Raw genomic sequence first — 27,582 nt, forward strand, 5'->3', positions numbered from 1 at the left:
TGAATTCTGATTGGGAGTTAAAAAACATCACTTCCATGTCTCTCTCTCTTTTTTTGGAGAGGGGAAGGCAGGGTAATTGGGGTTAAGTGACTTGCCCAAGGTCACCAGCTAGTAAGTGTTGTGTCTGAGGCCATAATTGAACTCAGGTCCTCCTGACTCCAGGGCCAGTGCTCTATTCACTGTGCAACTTAGCCACCCCTAATCTTCATTTTCTATTGAGGGTAAAAGAAACTATAAAAAGGTAAGTCACTTGGCTAGTTAGGTCTCACAAATTAAGGAGACTGAAAACCTCAGAGGATTTTTTGGCTCGTTCTTAGAAGATGGAATAAATACACGGCATATTTTTAATAGGCTAACAGCAAAGACTGTAAGACATATTCATTGATATATAGTACATTGATAATAGGATTTAGTAATAAGATCAACGATCTGGGGCCTTATAACCTCTGGTTTAAGGTTCTGGAATTATTTTTACTTAGAACCAAAGGAAATTTGTCAATTTATAGTTCTGACCAAAGTCTAAGAGATATAATTCAAATCCAGGGATTAAAATACTGAGCCAGAGAATAATTTAAGTTATGCTTAGCATAAAGAAAATCAGTCTCAATATCTTTACCTGCTTCTGTGCAGGTCTATAAAGAGGCTCCCTGCAAGAAAAGTTATCATCCAAAGCACCAAGGATTAATAATTTTGGGCCCAAGTGACATGACAAGAAAATGAAATAAACAGTTCTTGCAGATAGAGAAAAGAGGAAAGAAAATAACTGGGGGAAGGGTAGCATCTTCTGACAACTGACTCTGTGACACTCGTGGTAAAAGGTTTGCCTACCCCTGGTAGTACAGCATTGCAAAGAGGGTTATGGGAGAAACCCCACAGAACTATCTCTAGTTATTTATCCTATTGCAAGGAAGTACTGCAGCATACACTGATTCTGTGTGCATATAGCTTGCCAAACAAACCAATAAACCAGAGTCATTGCTTCTAATTTTTTATTTCCAGAAGCTATATTCATAATGTGAATGGCCACATATTAAGCTACAGATAGTATTAATTTCATCTGACACCAGCCAGTTTTAGCTTAAAAATCCTCCCGACTGGGAAAGTAAACACAAAACCTATTAAACTCTTGGAGTTATTCAGAAATATAATTTTCCTCTACCTATATCAGTGTGAAAGGATATTACTTTAATATTTTCCCAAATTACTTAAGGCTGGTAACATTATTTTGAGTTTCCCTCTGATTTTATGAAAAAAAAAAAAAAGTTAGAAAAATCTGTTTTTTGAGAACAATTACCACCAGGACTCTGCTACAGGTATTTGAAAATAAGCTGTTTCGGGGCGGCCAGGTGGCTCAGCGAGTAAGAGCACCGGTTCCAGTGTTGGGACGACCTGGAGATCGAATCCCGGGCTCAGACACTCAGCACCACACCCAGAAATAACTGGCCGTGTAACCTTGAGCAAGTTACTTAACCCAAATTGTTAAAAAAAAAAAAAAAAAAGAAAAGAAAAGCTGTTTCCTGTGTGGCATGGGAATGATGAACTTCAGGAATACAAAAAAAAATTGATGGAGAACAAAAGCTAAACAGCAACCAACAATAATAAGCAAAAAACTGTACAAGTAAACTTTTCGTATTTGGAGATATCAAAGAAACCTGAAGGAAATAAAGCAGATAGTGGTATGTCAAGTCATCATACAATATTATGGTTTCCTTAATACCAAACTTGGGGGGGGGGGCCAGGAGGGGGAGAGAATATATATACGTCACTAAATTTAGTCTAGAACTTCAGGAATCCTCTCTACTTAAAATGACTCTGAATAGGATAAAGACATTTTATCTAGTTCAAATGCCTATATAGCTCATATATATTTCTGAACTGGTAACTACAGTTAAATAGTATACAAGTAGGTAATCCTAGCTACAACTCCTAGGAAAGGTTTGGAACATGAAACCAAGAGTCAATTTTCATTCACACTGCTATAGAATACCAAGTATCCTCAGCAACATAAGAATAGCTATCTTCTACCGTAACTGATATTAAAAACAACAGGATCTATCAGATCTGTTTTAGATATGCTCAAGATGAAACTTCGATGTAAAAATTAATATTTCTATTTAAAACTAAATTTTACTTTAACACTCTACAGTCATCATATGTTCAACAGTCCCTTCCTCATCAAATTACCTATAATGTAAAAAATTTGTGTGAACCCTGAAAAGATGACAGTTACAGGATATGGTCAAAAGCCCTCAAGACTTTCACTATGACTATAAAATATTTGAATGCTTATTAAACAACTCTTAACATATGAGGCAATCTTTGGAAAGATCTTCCCTCAAGGGTCATGTAATTTACTTATACTTTATGCTTCCACTAGCTTTCAACCAAGCAGATGTTAAACTACCATATCACTTTTATTGTTATAAACGAAATTAAATTATACTAAATTCAGAGAAGCCACAAAGTATTATAGACAGTAAAGGAGTTGGAATCAGAAAATGGACTTGGATTCAAATCCTGTCAATGCTTACCATGTGACATTGGGCAAAATACATAACCTCAATTCAGTTTCTTTATGTAATGGGGGAATATATAAAATTCATTTCAAGAATATTTATTTTCATAGTATTCCTCCAGTATAACATGTGATTATTAAAAGCCCCACATGTCCAACACCATTAGCAGTAGAGATAATAAAAAGCAACAATTTGAGATAGCACTGCACCAAATAGTTCAACAAAATTTGCTTTAGTTATTTCTGTAGTCCATATTCAATCTATAGAAATCGAATTTTACTTTGAAAAGTCCACCATGACTAGCACTTGGTGTATGTTTAGTTTATTCTCTATTAGTCCATCAGGGGACTGGCATATTGTGAGGATACTACAAACATTCTTCACAAAAGAGGTCCATGTGGACAAGATGGGCAGAACTCTGATAGGCAGCATGACCAAAGGCACAGAAGAACACAGCATTTATAAAGGCAATAAAGAAATTTAGCTGAGTAGACCAAAATACATGTGCAAGTATGATAGGACATTAGCAAAGACAAGTACATAGGGTGGAGTCAGATGAAATAGGACCTTGCAAATCAGGAGTTTGGACTTGATAATAATAAACCTCACTACAGATTCTTAATAATGGAAAGTTTCTGCATTCATTGAGAAATTTAATCCTAAATGAATTTTTTGCCCTTCAAGAAAACCTTTGACACCTAAATGAATTCTAACAACTGATGAAATAAAACACATTTAATTAATCTCATACCAGCAGGTTTAAACTTTGGACTTGATTAGATCCCTAAGTTTCAAAAGAATAACAATTATCTGAAGTTAGTTGCCTTAATTCTGACCCAAGTATAGACACTTAGGACTCAAGAGTAATAGCATAAAATAGCAGCAGTTTATAAAATACTTGAACAGGCATTCGTTCTATTCTCATTTGATGCCCACAACCCTGTGAAGTAATAAATTATTCCCATTAGAATCTAAGCTCAGAAATGTTATTTGCCTGAGATCACAGCTATCAAGCAAATAGCAAGTTAATATTCAAATCCTTATCTTTTGACTGCCCTAATCCACCACTCTTTCCACTATACCACAATAACCCTACCCTGTTGTTTCTATCAGTCAAAAACTGTCATGCAAGGTCAGCAAGTTAAATGATACATATAACACTTATGCTCTCCAATTATTTCATGAGAGGTTGGGTTTGGTTGTTATAGCACTACCACAGGATCATAGATTTTAAGGCCAGAGGGGATCTGAGAGGCATCAAAATGGGATGATTAGCCTCATGACCAAGGCTTTTAAAATAAGATTTACCCTATTCTGACATGCCAACAACCGAAGTGGCATCTAGTACACATTAGACTAAATACCTTAAAAATTTTTTGATGTCTTAGTAATGCCCCTTTTGCTACAACTTCAATGAATTTCCATAACAATCTAGTTTCAGAGCCATAAGAGTTTTTAATATGGTCCTAGACTACAGAGATTTGTGAAACGTAAACTGTAATTTAATGTGAAATGTAAACTGAAATTTAAACTTAACACAAGGCAATTTATTTACGTTTGGAAGACTTCTAATGTCTTTAAAGAAAAAAGAAAGGCACTAACTTTCGTTATAGCCAATATGTGTAAATTTTTTAACAATGCCTTCTATTAACAATATGTTTCAGATAACTACTATTCCTTAGCTGACTAGTGCACATGCTTAAAATGTCAGACCTGGGTCTATTCAAACCCCACAGTTTTTCAAAGGGGCTATACAACATCTGTCTGCCTGACCTTGCCTCTTAGCAACAAGAGATCATCACACACTATTATAGAATGTTACCCATTCTACTTAGAAGAGTATGGCTAAATTGTCCAAAACTTAAACTTAAGATGTTCTATAACCAAGAGAGTGCCTACAAAAAGAACCATGAGATTAACTTTATGTGGGTATGCTCATATTTCAAATGACTAAAGTACAGTCCCCCACACACCCTTCTTTCATGTGCTTACCTTCTCATTCTCCAAAACAAGTTCATAGGATCACATATCTAGAGCTAGAATGGACCTCAGAGGCCATCGACATCTGGTCCAACTCTCTCATTTTACAATGAAAAGGTAGGGCACATCACTATGCTCTATTTTCCATGCTCACTTCAATTCACTAAAAACTTGTTATTTTGTTAAGGGAGTACCTACACCAATGTAAATTGCAACCTATCTAAAACTACAGGAATTACTGTGACTAAAAAAAATCTATCATCTGCAGCTCATATGGAATTGAACCTCTCCAAACGTAGCTTAGCTACGTTTCTTTTCTTGATAAACTGTCACTAGGCCTATATTTGAAGATACCATGCAACAAGAGGAAAAGGATTTCCCAGCAATTAGGTAATTTTTGTTACCTTCCCAACAAGTGATGAAATGAAAAATCCCTCTAAAAAAACCCATGCAATGTTTTTATCTGAGGATGAACCAACAATTCAACTTATACCACTGAGCAAACAATTTAGTAAAATCTAATTAGGTATGATAGTCATGAAAGCATCTGGCTCACCTGCAATCTGCTCTTCTGTCAGCTGATCAGCCTGTAAAGACAGACATATTTAAGAGTTTGAGATGAAATCTTTCTACAATTGCTCAAGAAACACAACAATTTAATTCAAAGTTTTAAAATACATGGGCATATAAGATCACTAAGAAGTTTAGGCCAAAATAACTTACATTAGAGATAAAAGTCAATTATTGACTTCTATAACCACTACATTTAAAATATTCACTTATTCATTTTGAAAGCCTTCCCAAAATTCTAATTTGCAGCTAAGCTGGTGCAATTGATAAGAGTGCTGGACATAGAATCTGAAAGACCAGAGTTCAAATTTGGTCTCAAACATTTACTAGCTAGCCATGTGACCCTGGGAAAGTTGTAACTTCCTTCTTTTTCAGCTACCTCATCTGTAAAAAGGAGTAACAGCATCTGCCTCCCTGGGCTGCCATGAGGATAAAATCTATAAAATGCTCTAAGTACTACATAAACAATAGAAATAATCAGGTGGTATTATTGTGGCAGGAAAATAAGGGACACTTTCATTTTTTAAAATATTTTAGGCACTGAGAAAATTATTGCTGCCTTTCTTCAAAGGTGGGTGACTAAAGCCTCCGGTAGAGAGGGGGTAAAGGAAACCCCATCCCATTGTGTTTCCCACAAAAGGCCAAAATTAGATTTAAAAGGTTAAGTTCATAAATCAGATATTTAAATTACTCAACAATAATGCTTGCCATGTACACTTTCTCTAAGGGGAGTTGACCCACACCACTTGCCACATGTTGTCTTCTGGTCAAGGTTGAGGTTAGAGAAGTCAAATAATTCAAGAAGCATTTACTTTAGGATCTGCTAATAAATCCAACAAATACTAAGGTTCTTAGAGGCCTGGGCTTTAAAGTTAAAAACGTGTTTAATGTTACAAGTCAACGACAACTTTATTTAACTCTTGAGTCTCAGTTTGTCCAATATGTGGTTCATTTAAGCTTTCTCATTTTTCTATTAAGCATTCCATTTATATTTTGTACTGGCTTAAATAGATGGGAAAGTCTTCTCCCCACCCTGAAATTCCATTTCCAGAATCATTCCTTTGTGATAATCATGGACTAGCTATAGCAGTTTAAATGCAAAAACCTGTGGAAAAGGCAGAATCTTAATGTAAATAAGTAAACAGATCCCTTTTTTCTGATGTCAGGAACACAGGCTAGGATATGAGTGAGGGAAGGGAATCATTAGAGGGAAGGGAAAAGTCTTATCTTCAAAAGCTGCATAGGTCAAGGATTGCTGTGAAATTATTTTTAAACCTAAAAAGCACTGTGTAAATTTTGGTTATTTGCAGAGGTGTGTGTTATTTCCAGAGATGTCTATACTAAGAAAAGTAAAGCTTCTGGAATTTCAATTTCCAGTACCTAGGTTTGTTTCTCAAAATTAAAGACTTCTGAATACAAAGCTCTTAAATTTTATTTTCTCGTGCATTATCCCAAGATTCCAACAGCTGTAGATGAAAACAAATCTTCATGACTTCACATTACCCACAACATTTCAACTGTGGTGGTTTTCCTACTGACCAAAAAAGAAGCGAATACTAACTAAGATGGGCAATGTCAATTATTATTCAACAATTTTTTAAGCAGCACCTACTTTATATGTCAGGTGTTGTGCTGTAAATGCTGTGGATACGGGAAGGAGAAAAAAATGTACATTTAAATTGGGGTGGCTAGGTGGAGCAGAATAGAGCACTGGCCCTGGAGTACCTGAGTTCAAATCCCGCCTCACACTTAACACAAAAACTAGCCATGTGACCTTGGGCAAGTCACTTAACCCCAATTGCCCTCCAAAAAGCAAAAAATAAAAAAAAATTTAAATATACATGCATATGTAAAATAGAAAAAAGGTAATAAATAAGAGAGGGGAGGGCACTAGTAACAAGGGAGATCATTAAGATGAGGCATTATTAACTTTTTTCTTATCTTGGACTCCAGTTATAATCTAATGAAACCTAGTCATCTTTCCTCAGAATACAGGAATATATACATATTTTTAAAAAAGGTTAATGAAAACATGTCTTTTTCCATCTAAGTTCAAGGACTCCCAAAACCTATTCATGGACCCCAGAATTTAAGAGCTACTGATGATATAGTAAAAAAAAAAAAAAAAAATAAAACATACTAATTTAAGTCTCCTGACCCCCCCAAAAATCTATTTCTTGTATTTCTTACAGTTTAGATCAGGGCTAGAAAAATGTGTAATCAAGAATCTTATTCCAAAATTTAGAAAGCAGGAAAATTCTAAAAATGCCACGGGGCACATAAGTATCCCAGGGTCTCAGGTCATCAAGGGTGGATTTCAAGAAGCAACTGCACATTTCTTCCTAATATTAGGGAAATGTCAGATTAGCAAAAACCAGTCATCTCAGTGCAAGCAGGGAATATTCATTTGGAACAGAACCCAGAGTAAAACAGAAACGGTTCTGGAGAAAGCTCCTAGGAAAAACTGGACCCCAAAATTACCTATAAAGAATGGTGCTGTCCAGTGCTGCAACCACCTGCATTCAAATTACTATCTGCAAGCAGGAAGAACAAAGCACCACTTCTACAGTTGCTAGGCACCAGATCTATCTAGCATTTAGGGTCTGAAGAGAATAGAATAGGCTTTAACTCTGTAGTGTCTACAAATTGAAATTATCAGTCAACTCAATTATACATGAAATGAAACCAGTGGCATCATGGGCAACCTAAAAATTATCCTTTTTACTGGAAACATAACTGATATAAGCTTGAAATGTGACCCAAGTTACCAGGTATCAGGGAAATTAAATTGGATTAAAGTAAATTAAAGTGTACCAAACGAGTTTATATTCTCACATGAAAAGCTAACATAAAATTGTTGGAAAGCACCTTAAATCATTTGGCCCAGCCCCCATGCCTCCAGGTACAAAAATGCTTAAAGATACTTAAGGAGATCACAGCAGGTCTCCAGGGATGGATACTAAGGACAAGAACAATTAAAAGTGTAGAGTATTTCTCAAAAGTTTGTCCCCAAGGTTCCAATCGCTCATAGTTTTTTGAAGGTTTAATAATTTTTGCTTAGGAAGTTGGAAACAATGCAAAGTAATGTCCATAAAAGCACTCTTTATTATATCAGCCTTCAAAATTTCTAAATAAGTTTTCCCAAGAGGAAAAAAATAAAAGCACATCTTGAGTTTAATAAATAACATAACAAAATTCAAACTTGTAAGCCTTATTCTCTTGCATCCAAATCTTTTTTTTTAGTACTCACTTATATGGCCCAAAGTATTTTTAAGCTATTGTTGGAATTTTTTAAAAATTCAAGCTCATTAATGTATGTTTATCTCAGAAGAGGTCACAAGAGGAATGACTAGTTCTTACTCCCTCAGCACCTTGACTACTGGTATAGTTTGCTTCCTACTACTCTTTATCTCTCTAGAGACTGAGATGCAAAACATTAATGTTGATTTTAAAGTGTAGAGTATTTCTCAAAAGTTTGTTTCCTAGAGCCTAGTGTTGTCCTGAGATTTTCTTAGCTACCTTATGAATGCAACACTTGCCACCAATATTGAACCTCCTAAAATGGTCTGAATATTCCCTGTGGCTGATAGAAAAATAGGAAGAAAAATCATTTTACCTCTTAAAGACTAACAGCTTGTTATTTGAAAAATCGTTCTCAACCCACAAAGCTAGACTACTGACATCTCTAAATCCACTCTTCTCCCCAAAACCTGTTTTAGAAAAATTTAGTTATCCATCTCATTAACTACTTCCTTGTTTTGAAAGGGAAGATTTCTATTTAAAAAGGACAATTTAGTGTATTAAATAAGCAGCAGCCACCAGTCAATATTTAGTCTCAGTTAATGACCACAATTTCTCTGTACAGTAGAAGAGGATTCTCAATTCTGTTAAGGCTGTTTAACACTTTTAAGGTTAGTTAGCACAGTGGCTCAGAGAAAATGTGAATAGTTTAAGTACCATTCCAACACCCCCCTCCCCCAGTTTGTCACTGCTCCCGTTCAAACCAGAAACATGACAATCCTAGTTAGCTCACTTCCACCTCCTACTTTCTGGCACAGTACTAATTAAAGATGACCCTTTTGCAAGTTAACTGTATACTCAGTTCATATAGTTACAGGTGTGAAATAAATGATCATAATTATCACATATTTATTAGGTCTTTTTTTTGGGGGGGGGGGTCTGGATGGGAATCATCGCAGTTTCAATTATTAGCAGGTATTAATAACTGAATGCAAGCAAGCTGTATAAACCATATTGGACCACTAACTCTTTCACACATCCATAATTCCCTTTTAGGCCAAGGGCATGATTATTTCAACTACTTCTCTAATACCCTCTTCCCCAACCCCGAAGGACTCTTCAATCCAAGGCCCACACTGGCCAAATAATCATACTGCATTGTGCTAGAAATCAACTATCTTCGTTCAAAGATCTCTTTAAGTTTAACTTGCATCAGTCTTTAAAAAAAAAAAGGCTCTTAAGGTTCTCCTTAGAGACAGCCAAATATAGCTAAGGTCCAAATCCACTGTTCCTAGTTTAGGTCTTAGTGGGTGGAAGAGGGGAAAAGAGAATCGAGAGAAAAGGAGTGTTTTTAAAAAACCTGACAGCTTTACACATTATGTGTCAATAAATGCAAATGTATTTCGATGTTTATTTCCTATTAATTGGGGGGCATTACACTGTATCCCTCCAAGTCCTTAATGGTCCTAGGGCAATTTCAGTCCCAGAGAACTGAAAAGGGGAAGGAGATAACAAGCCTCAAACGTATCACCATACATAAGAACTTGGCATTTGTATCCTGCACCTGTTCTACCCAGTTACCTGTTATTGGGAAAAGTACAAAGTTACCTAGTTGAATTACCCTATTCAAATTCAATATAAAATACACCAAATCTTGATTTAGGGCACCCCATTAGGCTGAAATGAACACTAGAGCTGGTCCGGTCCACCCATTTAAGTTCGAAAGGAGGTTTCAGTTGGCAGGAACTCCTGTTTAAGATGTCACCTTGCCTCCTGGGCACACCCATCACAATAAGCCACTTGGCAGAAGGGCAGCATAAAATGAGTATTGCAAATTACTGACCTCATTTTTATAGGAGAGAAATCACAAGACCAACTCTCAGGTGTAAATAGAATCCCTTAAAAATTTCACCCCGCATATTATACAAGTGTTTTTGATTCCCCAATACTGTTACAAGTGAATTTGTACTGTGGTTATTCGGGCACCGCAGAAAGGTCCAGGATTTCTCCTGAAAAGCTGATTTAACACCAAATACTAAAACCTATTGATTAAAAAAAAAAAAGACAAGATAAAATACGTGTTTCTTTTTCTAAAGCATCCTTTCCAGCTGTAAAATAACTGGTCTACATGCGCTTCCCTAAAGGGAGTTAATGCACCAGAGACTGCGCTACAATGAGGCTCACAGCTCGATTTCTCGGGCTTTCCTCCCCCGCCCCACCTTGGGGAAGGGGTGTCACTTCCTCCAAAGAGGAGAAGATGCCTGGCTGGGAGGGAATGGGGGACGGAAACCCCATCGGGATGGGGTGGAACCACAGGGATTCGGCTCCGCTTCCCTTCGCCCGCCCGCAGAGGGGGATGGGCCGCTGCGGAGGTCGGCCCCCTCCCCCGCCCATCCCATCCGGGGCTGGTCTCTTCCCAGCAGCCGGTGCGAAGCGCGGACAAGTCCGCAGTCCCGCAGGTGCCAGCGTAGCACTGGAGGCGCCTGGGTGCCTCGGCCTCCCGCGCTGCCCCCTCCCCCATCCTCCTCCCCCCACCGCCCCGCGGGCTCCAAGTCTCCCCGAGACCCCTCAACCTCCACAGTGGTTAAAAAAAAAAAAAGCATAACAGAAATTTTTTTTTAAAAGAGCCCCCGCGGTGGGGGGGGGAGGATTTCCGCGCGCCCCTCTAGGCGCGCGGCGGGATGAAAACAGACAAAGCCGCTTCCGGCCGCCGGCACCAACTGTCCGTTTCGATTTTGAATCCTTGGGTCTCCGAGTGGCCCTCGAGAAAGCTGCTTCCCGCCCCTCCCTCCACCTCCCCCTCCCGGCCCGATTCCTTCATCTACTCCCTCAGCTCTGGCAAGCACCCCCACACCCCCACCCCTTCCCTTTCGAGACAACCGAGCCCCAGAAGGGACGACTCCTTGCCTCGGGTTCCTCCCCGAGCGGCCTCTAGTCCACCCGGGGATACCTCCCTGAAGAAGGTGGGGGCGGGGAGGGGACACCTGCGACACAACCGTTGCCGGGCCCCCTCGGTGCCCTCAGAGCCAAGTCCCGGGAAAGGGCCACTCCTTGTGAAGGAGGAGAGGACTCTCTGGCATCCTGGCTTCGGTTTCTTCCCCAGAGGGTCCTGGTCCGAGCTGCCAAGAAGACGCACTTACCATGCTGCTAGCGTTACTAGTGCCCAAGTTCCTATCAAACAACCTCCACACTCGGTGGCTGCACTCGGACTAATTCTCCTCTGCCGCCCCCAGCGCCTCATAAACACCTCCCTCCGTCCGAATCCATCCGCCCTATGTCAGATAACGGAACGTTGCGAACGAACCCGAGCCAACCCCCTCCCCCCACGGCGTTCTCGAGACCCTTTCGTCCCTAGCTATTGGGCCAACGGGTGCAACGGTGACAAGTAAAGGGTTGAAGGGGGTGATCTAAGCAGGTGCTAACTCTCTGGAGGCGGTTAGAAGAGGAAGGGAGCGTCGCCTCGGGGGCGCTATTTTGCGGTGCGGAGGAGCACCGAGGTAGAATGAAAAGAAGTGCTGACGCGCCCGGAAGGCCTCTGATTGGTCAGTTTGTACCTGCAATGCGTCACTCGGAAATGCACCCGCCGGGCTGGGGCTCGGCGCTGCTGCCGTTGCCGTTGCCTCACGGGTCGGGCTAGCTTGGCCACGGCTCCAGGGAGGAGGGCGCACCGCACGCTAAAGCGTTTCTCAGGGAACCCCCCCCCCCCCCTTCCCCATACACACCCCGCCCCTCCCTTACACACACACCCTTCCGCTTACTGTACTACTGAGTGCAAAGGCAGGCGGGTGGGGTGGGGGACCAAACCCCAAGACTGAGAGACAGCCCACCTCCCGCTGGGAAGGCGTAGGCAGCGCCCCCTCCCAGTTGGGCCCTGCGCCCATGGCGGCCGCCACCCCCAGTCACCTTCACTGGCCCAAGGAGACCTTCCTCGAGCTCCACGGGGAGGGCCGGGGGTGGCGGCCGAGCCCCATGGGCTTTCCCTCTTTCCCTGCTTCTGAAGAGCCTCGGCCCGAACCCATGAAGGCCCGAGATATTCCTGGGAGGTAATGCCCTGGGCCCAAGCCCCCTCTTAGCCCCCCCCCCCCCCCCTCGCGGGCCCAAGCCCCGTCCTACCCCCCGCCGTGGCCCCCCTCCTCCCCTCTAAAAAGCTCCCCAGGACCCAAAATAACACTCGCTTTCATAGAAAAGCAGATTTAAAAAATCTATTTCCAGTTTAGAATGAGGAGCTAGCTAACAACAGTTTTCGATGCACAGCCCCTTTGAAGAGATCACCACTGATCCCTGTGCAATCTCCTTGGATGAGATCACCGCTAACTGATCATCTCAAGTGTAATAACCTCAAAAGAATCTCTGAAGAATTCTGCGGAGGTGCTGCTGCAACCAGAGGTTGCATCACCGACTGATCTCTTTTCCCTCTTAATTGACTGCACTTAAAAAAAATACTCCAGTCCGACCACTGATAACCTCTGCCTGGAAAGAACTACCTTAAACTGTATTGGGCCCTGATTTGCCAACAGCAAGCTCACAGGCATATGCATCTTTGTAATCCAGAGAAAAACCACTGCCATCAGGCCACACCAAAAACTTCCCCGTTAAGGAGAATTTCAGCCACTACCATGCCAAAACCCGGCTCTGTAAATTCCCTAGCTACTCCAGAATGCCTAAGCGAGATTTCTATTAAAGTGAACATTTTCTCATAGAATCAGAAGCATTCATTTTCTGATAGCCTAGAAATTCTCACTGGAATCCTAAAAACCAGTAAATACTCTCTATCCTTAGGCTAAATATGTCATGTTAATAGCTTATATGAAAAATAGAGGTTCATCATGAGCTCCATTTCTGAGCTGGGGAAGGGTTATTTTCAGCATCACAAATATGTTGTCCCATGTATACTAAGTTTTGGCTAGCTGGATTCAGAATCTTCATGAGACAACATGTAGTAGTAGGTTTCCCCTGTATAGAGTTCCACGGAATTTTGCTTTTGACCCTTAGGAAAAGAGAAGGTTTTATTTTGTATTTATCCTCCCTCAGTCTCTACTATGCCAAAAATATTCTTTTTCTCTTCCATTTTACCTCAGAATATCTCTACAAACAATACTGTTTATGAGTGAATGATTAAATGAATAATCATTTTCACTAGAAAGCCTGCTGAAAAGGAAGGCATCTAAAATATATACAGCTATATGCATAAATCTAACCTATAAATATTTTACTGAGGGACTTTTTAATAGGTACTTTAAGCTGAGAGTTTTCCCTTTTTCTCTCTCAAGTTACAGACATAGTAGAGATCATGAGTAAAGAACTTGACAGGACAGCTGCCTAATAAACATTTGTGTGTGGTAATAAAACACTGGATTTAGGGGTTAGGAGTAGGTCAGAAAGACTTGTGTTCGAGTTTCTCATCAGACACCCTTAAAGTATCCTTAAACAATCACAGGTTTAGAGCTGGAAGAAATTGTAGAGGTCATCTAGTCCAGTAATTTTACATATGACAAAACTGAGGCCTATCTTGACCCTGGAAAATATCAGTCTCTCAGCTTTAGTTTCTTCATTTGTAAAATGGAGATATAATAGCACAGAGTTTTTATGAAGATTGGATGAGATAATGTATGTAAAGTCCTTTGCAGAACTTAAAGCTCTACATAAATGCAGACTATTATTGAATTTAATTGAATCTTTTGTTAAATTATGGAAAGCCATTTCCTGCAGAACCTTGCTGTCTTCTCCAAGAAAAGAAAGAAAATAAGAAAATACTTACTTTTAAAGCCATTATGGTTTATGTGTATTTGATAATTTTCCAACAAGGCAATTTATTTATAGAACATTTGGCTTCCAAAACATTGTGTACAGTACAGTTTGACTCTCAGCAGTTAACATATGGAAAGTGAAGGCCAGCTAATGACTGGCAAACTGGGATCTTCCCCTTAGTTATTAGCATTCTTTCACTTTTCCATCATACTTTTTAGTTCACTGCCATCTCCCCGGTAAAATGTAAGCTCTTTGAGGGAAGGAGCTATCTTTTGTTTTATCCTTGTATCCCCCATGCCTATCCTATAGAAAGTATTTAATAAATACTTGTTGGATTGGATCTGATGGGTGATTGCCTTCATAATCTGAATTTGAGCTATGTATGATCTTTTATTGATGCCTCTCTTCCTTAGTTTCCCATTTTCAATAAAATGGAGCTGTTCTCTCTGGCAAATCGGTGCCAATATCTAAAGCAACAAGTTTTAAAACTTTCCTTTTGAGACTGATATAGCATTGAAGAAATCACAGGGTTTGGAAACAAGAAACCTGGGTTTCAATTCTAGTCCCTTCTTCTAAGTGAGCCTAAGTCATTTAATTTCCTCTCTAATATGGGGCTAACAGCTGTCCTATCTACTCTCTTATGACACTGTAGAGGGCTGTCACTCTCATGTAGGGAGGACTAAGTTCCTTTCCATACCTCCCTTTGCATTTACTTGTTTGTCTGCTGTACCATGAAGTGCCCACCACAAGCAACTTGTCCTGCTGCATGTGGGGAGGAGGGAAGGGGAGGAAAAGAACAGAAAAGTCCAGGATGGTTTGTAGAACCCTCCCTACCAGTAAACAGCAATTCAGGCTCTTACTCTTTCATTCATTGGACATCTTTTAAGTGCTATTGTGGACAGAGCACTGTTTAGGTACTGACAATGATAGAAAGTTTAGCTAAGATACTCTGTAGAGCTATACCAAGGAGGCACCAGTGGTTTGTGGTTAGAATGCTTTAGTGGGTTCCAATTTGGCCATGGACACTTCTTAGATCATACCAAAGCTCAGTTTCTTCATCTGTAAAATGGAGTTCATAATTTGCCCCACCTGAACCTCAGGGGCTATGAGGAAAGTGCTTTGCAAACCTTAAAAGAACTAAATATATGTAAATTATTAATAATGTGTTATTATAGTCATTTAACTTCTTGCCCAACTCCTTTTCCAGTCACATATACCCTTAATAATGGTTTTTATACTTCTTTTCCTATGCAAATTGTCCCTCATTAACAGGAGCTAATAGGTTAGAAAATGTTTTGAAAAAACTATAAGCTGAATACAAAGCAGAATGTCACCATTATTTACACAGATTGTAAGTCCTAGTAGACAAAAGGTACTGTCATTTCATAAGGTGCCTGGTATACTTCATAAGTACTTGACATTATTATATGACCTATTTAGCAAATTTTAAGATTTGTTAATCAGTGGAAGTACATGGCAAAAGAAGCCAATTATTATTTTTCCCACATAACTTATTACTTAAGCAATGTGAATATGTTCAAAATCACAGAATTTTGGCCTGAAGGGTACCTAGAGATCATTAGTCCAGGTCACTCAGATAAAGAAATTGAGAGGTGAATTTATTTGCCATATGTCACAAAGCTAGGACTAGAACTCTAGTCTCCCGACTCTAAGCTGAGTTCTATGTTAATTATGCACTTAATTGAATAAGAGATTTATCCTCATCTTTCCATTTTCCACATTATACAGTGATTATGGTTTTGATGTGACTTTTTTTCTCTGTTGTCAATGGCCCTAATGACAACTTGAAGCGAATGACTGTATGTATCCATGTAATCCATGTAATTCAAGTAAAAATTCTCTCTACTTCAGTTTCCTGGATATTTCATGCTATTTAACTGTTTTAGACTTAAAAAAAACCCAATAATAGGGGGTGGCTAGGTGACGCAGTGAATAGAGCACTGGCCCTGGAGTCAGGAGGAGTTCAAATCCGGCCTCAGACCTTGACACACTTACTAGCTGTGTGATCTTGGGCAAGTCACTTAACCCCAATTGCCCTCCAAAAAGTAAAAAAAAAAATCCAATAATTGTTGAAGTCTTTCTTTAGTTGTCTCATCAGAAATTGGCTCAGAAGTTAAAGATCTAAATAGATATTCCTGAACCTTGAGGAATAATATGTTTCTGAAATTCTTCCTTTTACCCTACTGCTTCCTAAAATCTCCAGCCCTGGTTACCATCGAATTCCTAGGTCATAGACGTTTAAAGATACTTTCTGTTGCTCATTTGAGGACTCATAATACATTCAAGCTGGGACAAGCAGTGTATCCTTCTCTACCACCATCTTATTATTTGGAATACATAGCTTATAAGAACATTGGCTTTTTGTGTTGTTGTCAGTCATATTTCAGTTGTGTCTCTTTGTGACCCCATTTGGGGTTTTCTTGGCAGAGATACCAGAGTGGTTTGCCATTTCCTTCTCCAGCTCATTTAACAGAGGAGGAAACAGGCCAACAGGGTTCAATGACTTGCCCATGGTCACACAGCTAGTCTGAGGTCAGATTTGAACTCAAGAAGATGTCTTTCTGACTCCAGCCCTGGCACTCTATCTACTATGCCACCTTGCTTTCCAAATATCATCTTATTTGTCACAACTATTGGAGTTGGTGTTGTCATTCCCATTTTACAATTGAGGAAACTGGACAGACAGAGGTTAAGTAACTTGACCAGGGTCATACAGGTGGTTAACATATGAGTCTGAATTCTAATTCAGGTCTTCCTGACTCCAGGTTCAACTTTGACTATTGTGTCTCCTAGCTACCACTAGGTGGCAAAGATTATTTTAAGAAATAAATGAGATCATATCTGTAAAATGATACATAATTATGAATTATTGTTCTTTGCACAGGGCAATATATATCACCAAGGGGCCTTTCTTCTTGATAGGCACCCTAACACTCTAGTGATATCCCTGTCTTCTAGCAGATTGCTATCATCCTATTCTCTCTCCCTTCTACTTTTTTTTTTCCTACTGTCTATAAACATGCCCATGCCTCCCAGTTCCTGAAATACCATCACTTGATCCAAACATCCCTTCCAGCTATCATACTCTTATCTTCCATTCTCTGCTAAATTCCTTTTATATTATGTGCCTCCACTTTCTTTCTTCTTACTTTTAGACCCTTTGCAATCTGACTTCTGATCTCATTGGTCAACTGCTCTCTCTAAAGTTATCAATGATCTCTTAAAGTGCCAAAACTAATGACCTTCATCTTTCTTGACTTCCCTGCAGTTTTTGGCACTGTTGATCCCCATCTCCTCCTGGATATACTCCCCAGGTTTTTGTGACACTGTCTAACTTGCCCTTATTAGTCTCCTTTGTTATCCAGGTCCCAGTAACTGGGGAAGCCCCAAGGCTATGTCCTATGTCCTTCTTCTACTGTCTTCTATCTCTCTTGGTGGACCAGTCAGTTTCCCTGAGTTAACCACCTCCATGCAAATGATTCCCAGATCTTTGTATTCAGTTCTGACTTCTCTCTTGAGCTCTAATCCTTCATGCCAATTACTTTTTGAATATTTCAAATTAGATACTCTGAAGCATCTTTTAAAAAATTAATTAATTTTCCCAGTTATATGTAAAAACAATTTTTAACATTCGTTTATAAAACTTTGAGTTCTAAATTCTCTTCCTCCCTCCCTCCTCCTCCCTACCAACTCAGTGAGAAGGCAAGTAGTTCAATGTAGGTTATACATGTGTAGTCATGCAAAACATATTGTAATAGTCACATTGTAAAAAAAAACAAACTCAGGAAAAATAAAGTAAAAAAAGTATGCTTCAGTCTATTCAGATACCATCAGTTTTTTTCTCTGGGGATGGATAGCATTATTTCATCATAAATCCTTCAGAGTTGCCTTGGATTGTTATATTGTTGAGTATAGCTAAGTCGTTCACAGCTGATCATCTTAAAATATTGCTTTGACTTTGTACACAGCACATTTCACTTGGCATCAGCCCATGCATGTCTTTCCAGGTTTTTCTGAGAGTATCCTATACCATAGTATTCCATCATAATCACATACCACAACTTGTTCAGCCATTCCCCAATTGATGGGCATCCCCTCAATTTTTAATTCTTTGCCCCCAGAAATGAACTGTTATAAATATTTTTGTATGTATAGGTCTCTTTCCATTTTTTTTTTTTATCTCTTTTGGTTTGCAGACCTATTAGTGGTATTGCTAAGCCAAAGGGTATGCCTGGTTTTATAGCCCTTTGGACATAGTTCCAAATTGCTCTTACTCTGTAGGCATCTTATACTCAAATATGTCCAAAACAAAATTCATTATCTTTCCCCTAAAACTCTTCCCTCTTCAAAACTTCCCTGTTAAGGTAACTATCAGTTACCTAGGCTCTCAATCTCTGTACCATCCTCCACTCCTCTTTTGTAATCCAATCTTGCCTGGACTATTGCAGTAGCCTTCTAGTGATATCCCTGTCTCAAGTCTCTTCCCACTTCAGTCTATTTTCCCCTCAGCTGCCACAGTGATCTTCCTAAAATGCAATCTGATCATGTCCCTTCCCTACTCTATAAACTCCAATGACTCTCTGTTACCTCTAGGTACCTCTACCTTTCCAGTCATTTTCCACTTTAATCCCCTCCATTCACTAGATGGCTCAACTATACCAGCCTAATTCCTATTGCTTGTATGCCTGGAATACTCTCCTCACCTTTTCCCTGGGGCTTCCTTCAACAGGTCCTTTATGTTCTTTCCCTTATCTTCCCATAGACATTGTCTTCCCCATAAGATTATCTTCCATTAATACTGTATGTATTTTTGTATGTACATAGTTATTTTCATGTTGTTTCTGTTAGAATGGGAGCTTGTTGAAGACAGGGACTATGTATTTGCATTTCATTGTTTCCCCATCACTTAGCATAGTGACTGGCACATAATAAGCTCTTAATAAATGCTTATTGATAGCCTGATGAATACAAATACCTTTACTCTATTATGTTCTTCCTTTTCTTAAATTTTAGGTATGAATTAGGGGAGATTGGCATAACCACCACTGGGGTTGCCAAGTGTGGTGATACTTGTGAATACATAGCCATTTGTAATGATAAAAGGATAGACTAAAGTTTAAGTAGAGAACCCCAGAGGATCCTTTCTTTCTGCATTTCCCAATGCCATATCTCTCTTGGGGGAAAAACCCAACATAACAACCAGCTGTACCTTTCTGTCAGATATTTAAATACTTCTGTGTCTTGTTGTTTTCATATTCTTATAAATGATGAACGCTTAAACCATTAAAAAAAATCATTCTGTTTGTTGTACTCTTATAATCTATAAACTCTTCAGTGGCTTCCAAAGAAGCTTTAGAAGCTTTTCTTCCAAACACAGTTTTCCCTAAGGTACTTTGTTCTCAATGCTTGATCTCCTATAATGCAGTTTGGTTATTTGTAAAATTAAACATTTCTTAAGGAAAAATATGTGGTTAGAAAGCTCCTACTTGGGACTCTTCAACAGTATAAATTATTGTCATTTCTTCACTAGGTTGCTCTTATTGTTCTAACCTTTTTTTTGAGGGCAATTGGGGTTAAGTGACTTGCCCAAGGTCACACAGCTATTTTTTGTGTTAAGTGTCTGAGGCTGGATCTGAACTCAGGTCCTCCTGACTCTAGGGCCAAGCTTTCTTAAGCCTACTGTCAACTTTCTATGGGGGGTGGGATTTAACATTTAAGTGGTGTTGAAAAAAAAGTGAATATGCTCTGAAATTTGAATATGTCTAAAATTGTAAAACTTTCTGTGATGTTTTGGAATTAAGGGAATACATAAGTGGAGACAAGATAAGAATATGACACAGGGCAACAACTGGAAGAGTTTCCATCTTAACTGCTGCTGTGAAAGCCCCTAATATGTATCTACTACCACTGGCCATGTAAGCACTGCTGCTATTTTTCTGTCCTCCCTGCTTTCCATTCTTCTCTAGGATACAGAGAAACGATTGAGGCTAGAAGAATTAGGGAGACAGATGGACATAAGAAAGATGGTTTTTCCATAGGGATAAAAAGTTCCCAACACATCCACCCCCAACACACACACACACACACACACACACACACACACACACACACTGTATTTTAATAGGGGTCTGGCTAATTGAGCTCTATCCTTAGAGAATGCTTAGCATGCTTTGCCTGCTGCCAGCCCAGATGGAAGAATCTAAGGAGCCTGCTTCCAGAAAGGCATGATGATATATGATGGAAGGGCTCAGCTCCCTGATTTGGGGGATGCAGACATTCTATAACTGACTCTTCTTATAGACTGGATCTAACTCTATGATGAAAAGACAATCTGTTGATTGACTGTGTAACTGAAACTAGGGTGTTTTCCAAAGGCAGTAACTAGATGAAGTGAGTCTTGTTCTTCCCCTTTCCTGCCTCTGTGTTCAAATGAGGAAGCAATGACTGTTAAACACTGTCAGGAGGGAGAGGGGTCTCAGGATGTTATCTTCCCACCAGGGCTGCATGACATTGCTGTTGTTTCTGTCTCTTGTTCTGTATTGGAGATGCTTGTGAGCTTCAAAAGGTTGGAATGGCAATGGGTTCTACCAATTTTGGAAGTGAACTTAGTAGTGCTAATTCTTTGTAGATACTACTTTAAGTTTGAGCCCATCCTTCCCAGGGACTGAAGTAGGGAGAATGTGCCCTTGGATGTTAGGAGGAAAATCTTTGTAATTCCCACCTTCTGCAAAAAACCTTTCCTTTTCACTCTTAACACTAGTGCCGTCTCTCATTTGTCCATTGTTGTTTACATGTTGTGTTCCCCAGAAGACTACAAGTGAAGATTGTCAGCTCCTTGATAGTGGGACTGTCTTTTCCCTTTCTATGGGCACACAGTAGGCACTTAATTAATGCTTGTTGATTTTGTGTGAGATGGAAGAGTTCTGAGTCTGAGATCAGAAAAGGTCTTTATTCTTTCTCATGAGAAAGGGCCTTGCCCCTGTTGCTCAAATGGCATCTGCCAGGGAGAACACAACATGTGGAAGCAAGTCTATTGTTATATACACCCTAACACAGAAACCCCAACCCCCAACTGGCCTTCACTCCCATTGGTGGGGAGGCCAGCTCACAATCTAAGCATGGGAATCTATCTCAGAGACAAAGAACACGGAAACAATGCAAAGCCAGGAAAGCTGTTTTGTCCTTATTTGGCATATCTTGTGCTGGGGTGGCCCTGGGGAGGGTCTCCTTTGCTCTAAGTCCCAGATACCTGTAAGGTCAGGTGACTTCTAAACTTAAGCCTAGTGGATGCTGAAGCCACTCTAAATGTGATGTTTCAGAATGGGGAAACTTCACTGCAAGTTATCCCTCACAATTTGATTTCTATTTTTGCTATAATTTCTCAATAAATATCCCATTGTAAAAGCTAATTTATGTTAGTTGGTGAAATGAAACTGGGATAATAATCACTGAGGATTAACATTAAAATGGGGCGTGACCTGCTAACTTTGGAGAAGAGATACCTAAACTCCTCAGGCATAGCCCCAGAACTAAGAGGTGGAGATGTAGCTGACTTCACTCTGAAAGCGAATCCAGAATTTTGCTACATGCAAATACACAAAGCCTTATTATTTTTTTTACTGAGTTCATATAAATGTAATATATTAGTTATTCATTTTAACATTTTAGATTTGGATATAGTGGTTGGATAACATTTATCAAATATATTTTCCAAAAACTAACTGAGCTGGTAGTTTTGCTAATAAATGAATTCTTTTTCTTAGGAGTTGCTTCTGAATAAGTATAAAGGATCACAGACATAATGGAAGGAACATTAGAAGTCATCTAGTCCAGTAAGGTCAAACTCAAATAGAAAAGAGGCTACTAAGCCTGCACCTAAGAATCAGTCTATGTAGGCCACATATTGCCTTGAAAACCACATATTAACATTATTTATGTTCCATTGTATTTTTATTTATTTTGTTAAGTATCTCTCAATATTTTGTGTAATTTTACCTAATTTTTATATGTTCAGTAAATATATGCATATATACACCCAATATTTTCTGTCACACCCACTATTTTACCAATACATTTTAATTGGGTTTGGCAGTAGTGGAGAGTGTTGCTGGTCACATGTGTCTGACACCTCTGGTGTAGTCCAGCCCCTCCATTTTACCGATGAGGAAACTGAAGTTCAGAGAATTTAAATGACTTAAGTAGGGTCACACAGGCAGGAAGGTTCCCTCCATCATCTGCCCCTCTCTCTATCTATTGGTCCTCATCCCATTCATTAATCATTCTACCTTTACGAAAATTTATTTTTTTCCTTGATATAATATATCCTTTTTTACCATCCAGATCACCCTTGTACTCTACTAAGTCAGTGAAATTTAGAAAACTGGAAAAGTACTAACTTACATAGCACACCATGGTTTATGAAATGCTTTGCATACATTAGCACATTTGATCCTTGTAATAACCTTGTGAGGTAAGTCCTACCGTATTAGTAATGTAATGCAAATGGAGTAACTGAGATACAGAGATTTTAAGTAATTTGCTGGTAATCACATGTCTAATAAATGACTAAGGCAAAATTCAACCCCATATCTCTTCTGACTCCACAGTACAGTGCTCTCCTCCCTGCACGACCCAATCCTCAAGAAGTCAGATTTTAGAGCACATGCACTAATCTCTCATTTTGCAGAAACAGAGACCCAGAAAGATTAGGTGACTTGCCTAAGGGTGCATCACTAATTAGTAGCAGAGGCAGAAATAAAACCCAGGTATCCTGACACCCCACCCCCAGTCTGGTGCTTTTTCCATTCTCCCAAGCTATCTCCCATGTTTGCCACTTTAGAGCCCTGTTTAAGATCCACTTATCCCCAAAGCCTGCCTGAATTCACTGCAGCTGTGGTAAGGCAGTGCCATCCATCCTTCATCCTTCCCACCTCTCCATTACTTAGCACTTTTGTGTGAATTTGGGCAACTGGGGTTGGTTGGGGTTATGTTTGTATATTTCTGCATCATGATTATGTGTGTCTATATTTGTGCTTCAGCACAAATAACTCAGCAGTTATTTACTAGGCACTTACCATATACCCATTCCTTTTCTGGGCTCTGTGGAGCATAAAAATAGGTTCTTGCTCTTAAAAGGGTTATAGTGACTTTGGGGTGAACAAGATCTTCTCATGAGCCAAACGACTGGACCACAAAGCCAGGGCTGCTGACAGTTTATTACTAAGGTAATAAATTAGGCAAAGTCAAGGTTCAGAGGGGCAACTGGTGGTTCAAAGGATAGAGCACTGGGTCAGGAGTAAGAAAACCTGAGTAGACTTGGGTTCAAATTCTACCTCAGACACTTGCCAGGTGTGTGACCCTGGGCAAGACACTTAACCCCTGTCTGCCTCAGTTTCCTCAACTATAAAATTGGGATCACAATGGCATCCTACCTGCCAGGATTGTTGTGAGGATCAAATAAGATAATATTTGTAAAGCATTTGGCACACAGTACTTGGCACATAGTAAGTGCTATATAAATGCTAGCTATTATTAATAATTACGATAATAATATGCTAATCACACAGAAATCAGACAATTTAGAACAATCAGACATAAAAACAAGATGAGGTATGCTTTTGTATCATCTTCCCAAATAATTCATCAGAAACTCTACCAAAAGATAAATATATGTTATATACATGTATGTTTTTTATATATATATATATATGTATGTATATATATATATATATATATATATATATCTTCCAAAATATCCCTGAGTAAATATTTTCTCATGAATTCCTAGGATTTACTGTCCTTGTAACTTAGAAGAATAGGGAGGTGGAGGGATATTGGTTTTATTGGTTTGGGTTTGTTTGTGTATATTTATATGTGTCTCTATAAAGACACAAATACACTCTGTATACACACTTACACATCTATTTGTATCTTTGCTGGATAGTCTTGATAGAAAGGAGGAGAAAGGGGCAGCCAGGTAGCGCAGCGAGTAAGAGCACCGGCTCCAGTGTTGGGATGACCTGGAGATCGAATCCCTGGCTCAGACACTCAGCACCACACCCAGAAATAACTGGCTGTGTAACCTTGAGCAAGTTACTTAACCCCGATTGCTTAAAAAAAAAAAAGAAAAGAAAGGAGGAGAAGGTGAGGATAGAACTTGGGGAGGCTCATACCTTCCTTCATCAGGATCTGCTTTGCATTTATTGTGTTATTCTAGATTGACACTTATTACTAAAAATGTTACATGTGTGAGTAAATAGCCAAACTCTTTTTTTTCTAACAGACTTTGGAATAATTCTGTCAAACTGTAATCATAAAATCAAGTTCATCCAGTTGGTTTTGTGATTGATATTTAGTTATGCTGAAGTACACCGGTCACAGGGTTTTAATTTAATTTAATCCTTTCATTTTACAGATGAGGAAACCAAGGCCCCAAGAAACAAAGTGATTTGTCCAATGTCACACAGGCAGTAAGTGCCAGTGCACTTATGGCACTGAATGCAGTGATTTTAAGGTCATTGGATTCTGCAATTCTCATGTCTATGTCAAGATCAAGATAGGATGGTTTTCATTGCATATGGTTATGTCTGCATTTTGGATACCATAGAGTTTTGTAAAGTAGTTAGAAAAATAGATTTCCTGAGGTAGTGAAATCTTCTTTACTGGGGATGACTAACTTTCTAAATTAGTTAATGCACAATCCTACCTGTAGAGAATTGGATCAGCTGACCTCTGTAGCAGCAAGCACCCCAGTGTCCCCAGGGTGTCTGCCAACACAGGTTCTTAGATCTGCTTTGATAAAGGAAAGCAACTCAAAATGGGTTAACAAGCTTACTTTAATCAGTAAAACATGTATTGTTTACCTAGTTCAGGGGAAAAAGGTCAGCACCCCGAACTTCAGAATATACAGAGAAACAGATCAAGTAGACAGGTTTCCAAACCATCCAACCATTACGTCCATACCAAATCTAAGTTTTCTTTCATTCTCTGCTGTGCACTTTTTATATACATAGATTTTTTCCCTTCCTCCCTACCCTGCCCTAGAGATGGCTACAATTAGATACAAATATTTGTATCTAATATACACACACATACATATATGTATATATACATATGCACATATATGTATGTCTGTACATATACACATATGTAGAACCACCCTATACATATTTCTATTTATCAGTTCTTTCTCTGGAGGTAGATAGTATCTTCAGATCAGCTGACCTCTTAGGGTTTCTTCCAGCCCTAGGATTCTAAGATACTTGAGGTAGATGTCAATTCTCTCTGTGTGTATGTTGTCATGTATGCAGAACATTGTTGTAGTAGGCACTGGATTGTGAAAGTCTAAATTTTTTTGTTAAAGGATTAAAATTAAACAAATCTCTACAATATGATAGGTAATTGGAGAGCCATCAATATATAGGCCTCTGATAGTACATTGCTCTACAAGGGACTTTTAAATAATTCTCTAAGTTGAAAATAGAAACTATGAGAGGTTTTTGGTTAGTTTTGAGAATAGTACCTTGAAGAGGAATTAAGAAGCCTCTTGATGAGGGTGAAAGAAGAGAATGTAAAAGCTGGCTTGAAGATTAATATAAAAAAATCCTAAGATCTTGGCAACTGGTCCCATCACTTCTTGGCAAATAGAAGAAGAAATGGAAGCAGGATATGATTTTATATTCTTGGACTTAAAGATCACCACAGACGGCAACTGTGGCCATGAAAATAAAAGATGCTTGCTCCTTGGAAGGAAAGCTATGGCAATTATGGACAGCATACTAAAAAGCAGAGACATCACCCTGCTGACAAAGGTCCCTATAGTCAAAGCTATAGTTCTTCCAGTAGCAATGCCTGGCTGTGAGTGTTAGATTATAAGGAAAACTGAGAACCATAGAATTGACACTTTTGAATTATGGTGCTGGAGAAGACTTTTGAGAGTCCCTAGGACAGCAAGAGGGTAAAATCAGTCAATATTTAAAGAAATTAATTCAGGCCATTCACTGAAAGGTCTAATACTGAAACTGAAGCTTAAATACTTCGGCCACATAATAAGGAGATAGGACTTAGTGGAAAAGACCCTGAGGTTGAGAAAGATGGAAGGTGAAAGGAAAAGGGGACAGCAGAGGATGAGACAGATAGATAGTATCATAGAAACATCAAACATGAGCTGGGACAGACTTCAAGAGATAGTGGAGGATAGAAGGGCCTGGCATGTCCACGGGATCACAAAGAATCAGACATGACTAAACAACTGAATAACAACAACAAATTTCTCTTGTGTACAATGGTGTACTAATACAGGTGTCTGTTACCGTGCAAATTGAGCAATGTTAATGTAAATTATGATTTCCATCTATGACTCTCATATCTCTCAATAGTCTATTCTGAAAGAGCAGACACTCTTAAGATTTTAAAAGGGAACCAGGGTTCTCATTCAAAGAAAATAACCACTATGACATGCTTTATGATCCACATGAACATCAGACCCTAAGAGGTTAGGCATTCACTTTCAGCATTTATTAATGAGAGAGAAATAAATTGATGAAAGAACAAATCAAATGTTGCACATTGAAAGCCAAGCACAACATCACAGCCTTCTAACATTAATAGAGTGTTTGCTTACCCCTGTGGGGTATAAGCAGATTTTCTTTAGGAAAACAACAGATCAGGTAATATTTCTATAGAAAGCCATTTGTAGATTATTCTGAAATTATATACATAATCTTTATTGAAACCTGCTTATATTGGAAATGAAGACATTTCAACATAAATACATCTGAAAATGATGATAAACTAGTACAAAATACAGTACCAGCATTTCATAAATGTTTTCGTACAATAACTCAGATGTAAATATCAACCATGTTTTACCAATTTCCTAAATTCAATCCAATGATCCATATTTGTTATATAAAAGTACTTCATCCTACCGAATAATGGCAAGAAAAATAAATATTATTAGTTTTAGTTTTTTAGTTTCCAGAGTAACTTAATTTACTATAATATGAGACTTGTTTACCATTAGAAGTATATAATTTTGACATAAATTCCAGTCACATTGTTTTTCTCTAAAATATTAATACAGTAGATATAGACTCTGAGTAAGTGTTAAGGAAAACAACTTTAAAAGATAACAAAGAATTCCTAGGATCCAAGTCTAGGTATATGTTAGCTAATGAGCTGTGTATGAATTTCACTGAACAATGATGAACGTAAATTCCTTTTCATTTCGAAATCTCCCATATCAACTAACCAGTAGATGAAAGCAAAAGGGAGAGAATTGATTTTCCTTCTGCTGGACATATCACTTTTAATAAAGCCATCACAAGACCATAAACAAATTAGGTCAGCTAGAAGGAGACTCTACTCAGAGAAGACAAAAGATAAACCATGTGTAACCTATCAAGAAGGAGAGCACATAATACAAGGTCAACTCTCTGTTGTCTGGTTCTCACTAATCCTCTGTCATTTGCATAGATGCTGATTTTCTCTAGCAAGTTAAAACCAA

General features: G+C 38.9%; 1 protein-coding gene across 1 annotated transcript in view; it reads right to left on the bottom strand.

Annotated features, from left to right (window-relative positions):
* Positions 1–27,582, bottom strand: part of CALM2 (calmodulin 2) — a 490,104-nt gene that overhangs the window by 5,309 nt on the left and 457,213 nt on the right. The window contains exons 2-3 of the mRNA XM_069071652.1: positions 11,447–11,516; positions 5,053–5,083 (exon numbers count right to left, since the gene is read on the bottom strand). Of these exons, the coding sequence (XP_068927753.1) occupies positions 5,053–5,083; positions 11,447–11,449 (34 nt within the window). The 5' untranslated portion in view covers positions 11,450–11,516. The remainder of the gene's footprint in view (positions 1–5,052; positions 5,084–11,446; positions 11,517–27,582) is intronic.

Source organism: Petaurus breviceps, unplaced genomic scaffold (assembly GCF_028583685.1).
Source record: "Petaurus breviceps papuanus isolate PSGF00001 unplaced genomic scaffold, PetGlider_PUasm1.0 90842, whole genome shotgun sequence".
Classification (NCBI taxonomy): Eukaryota; Metazoa; Chordata; class Mammalia; order Diprotodontia; family Petauridae; genus Petaurus; species Petaurus breviceps.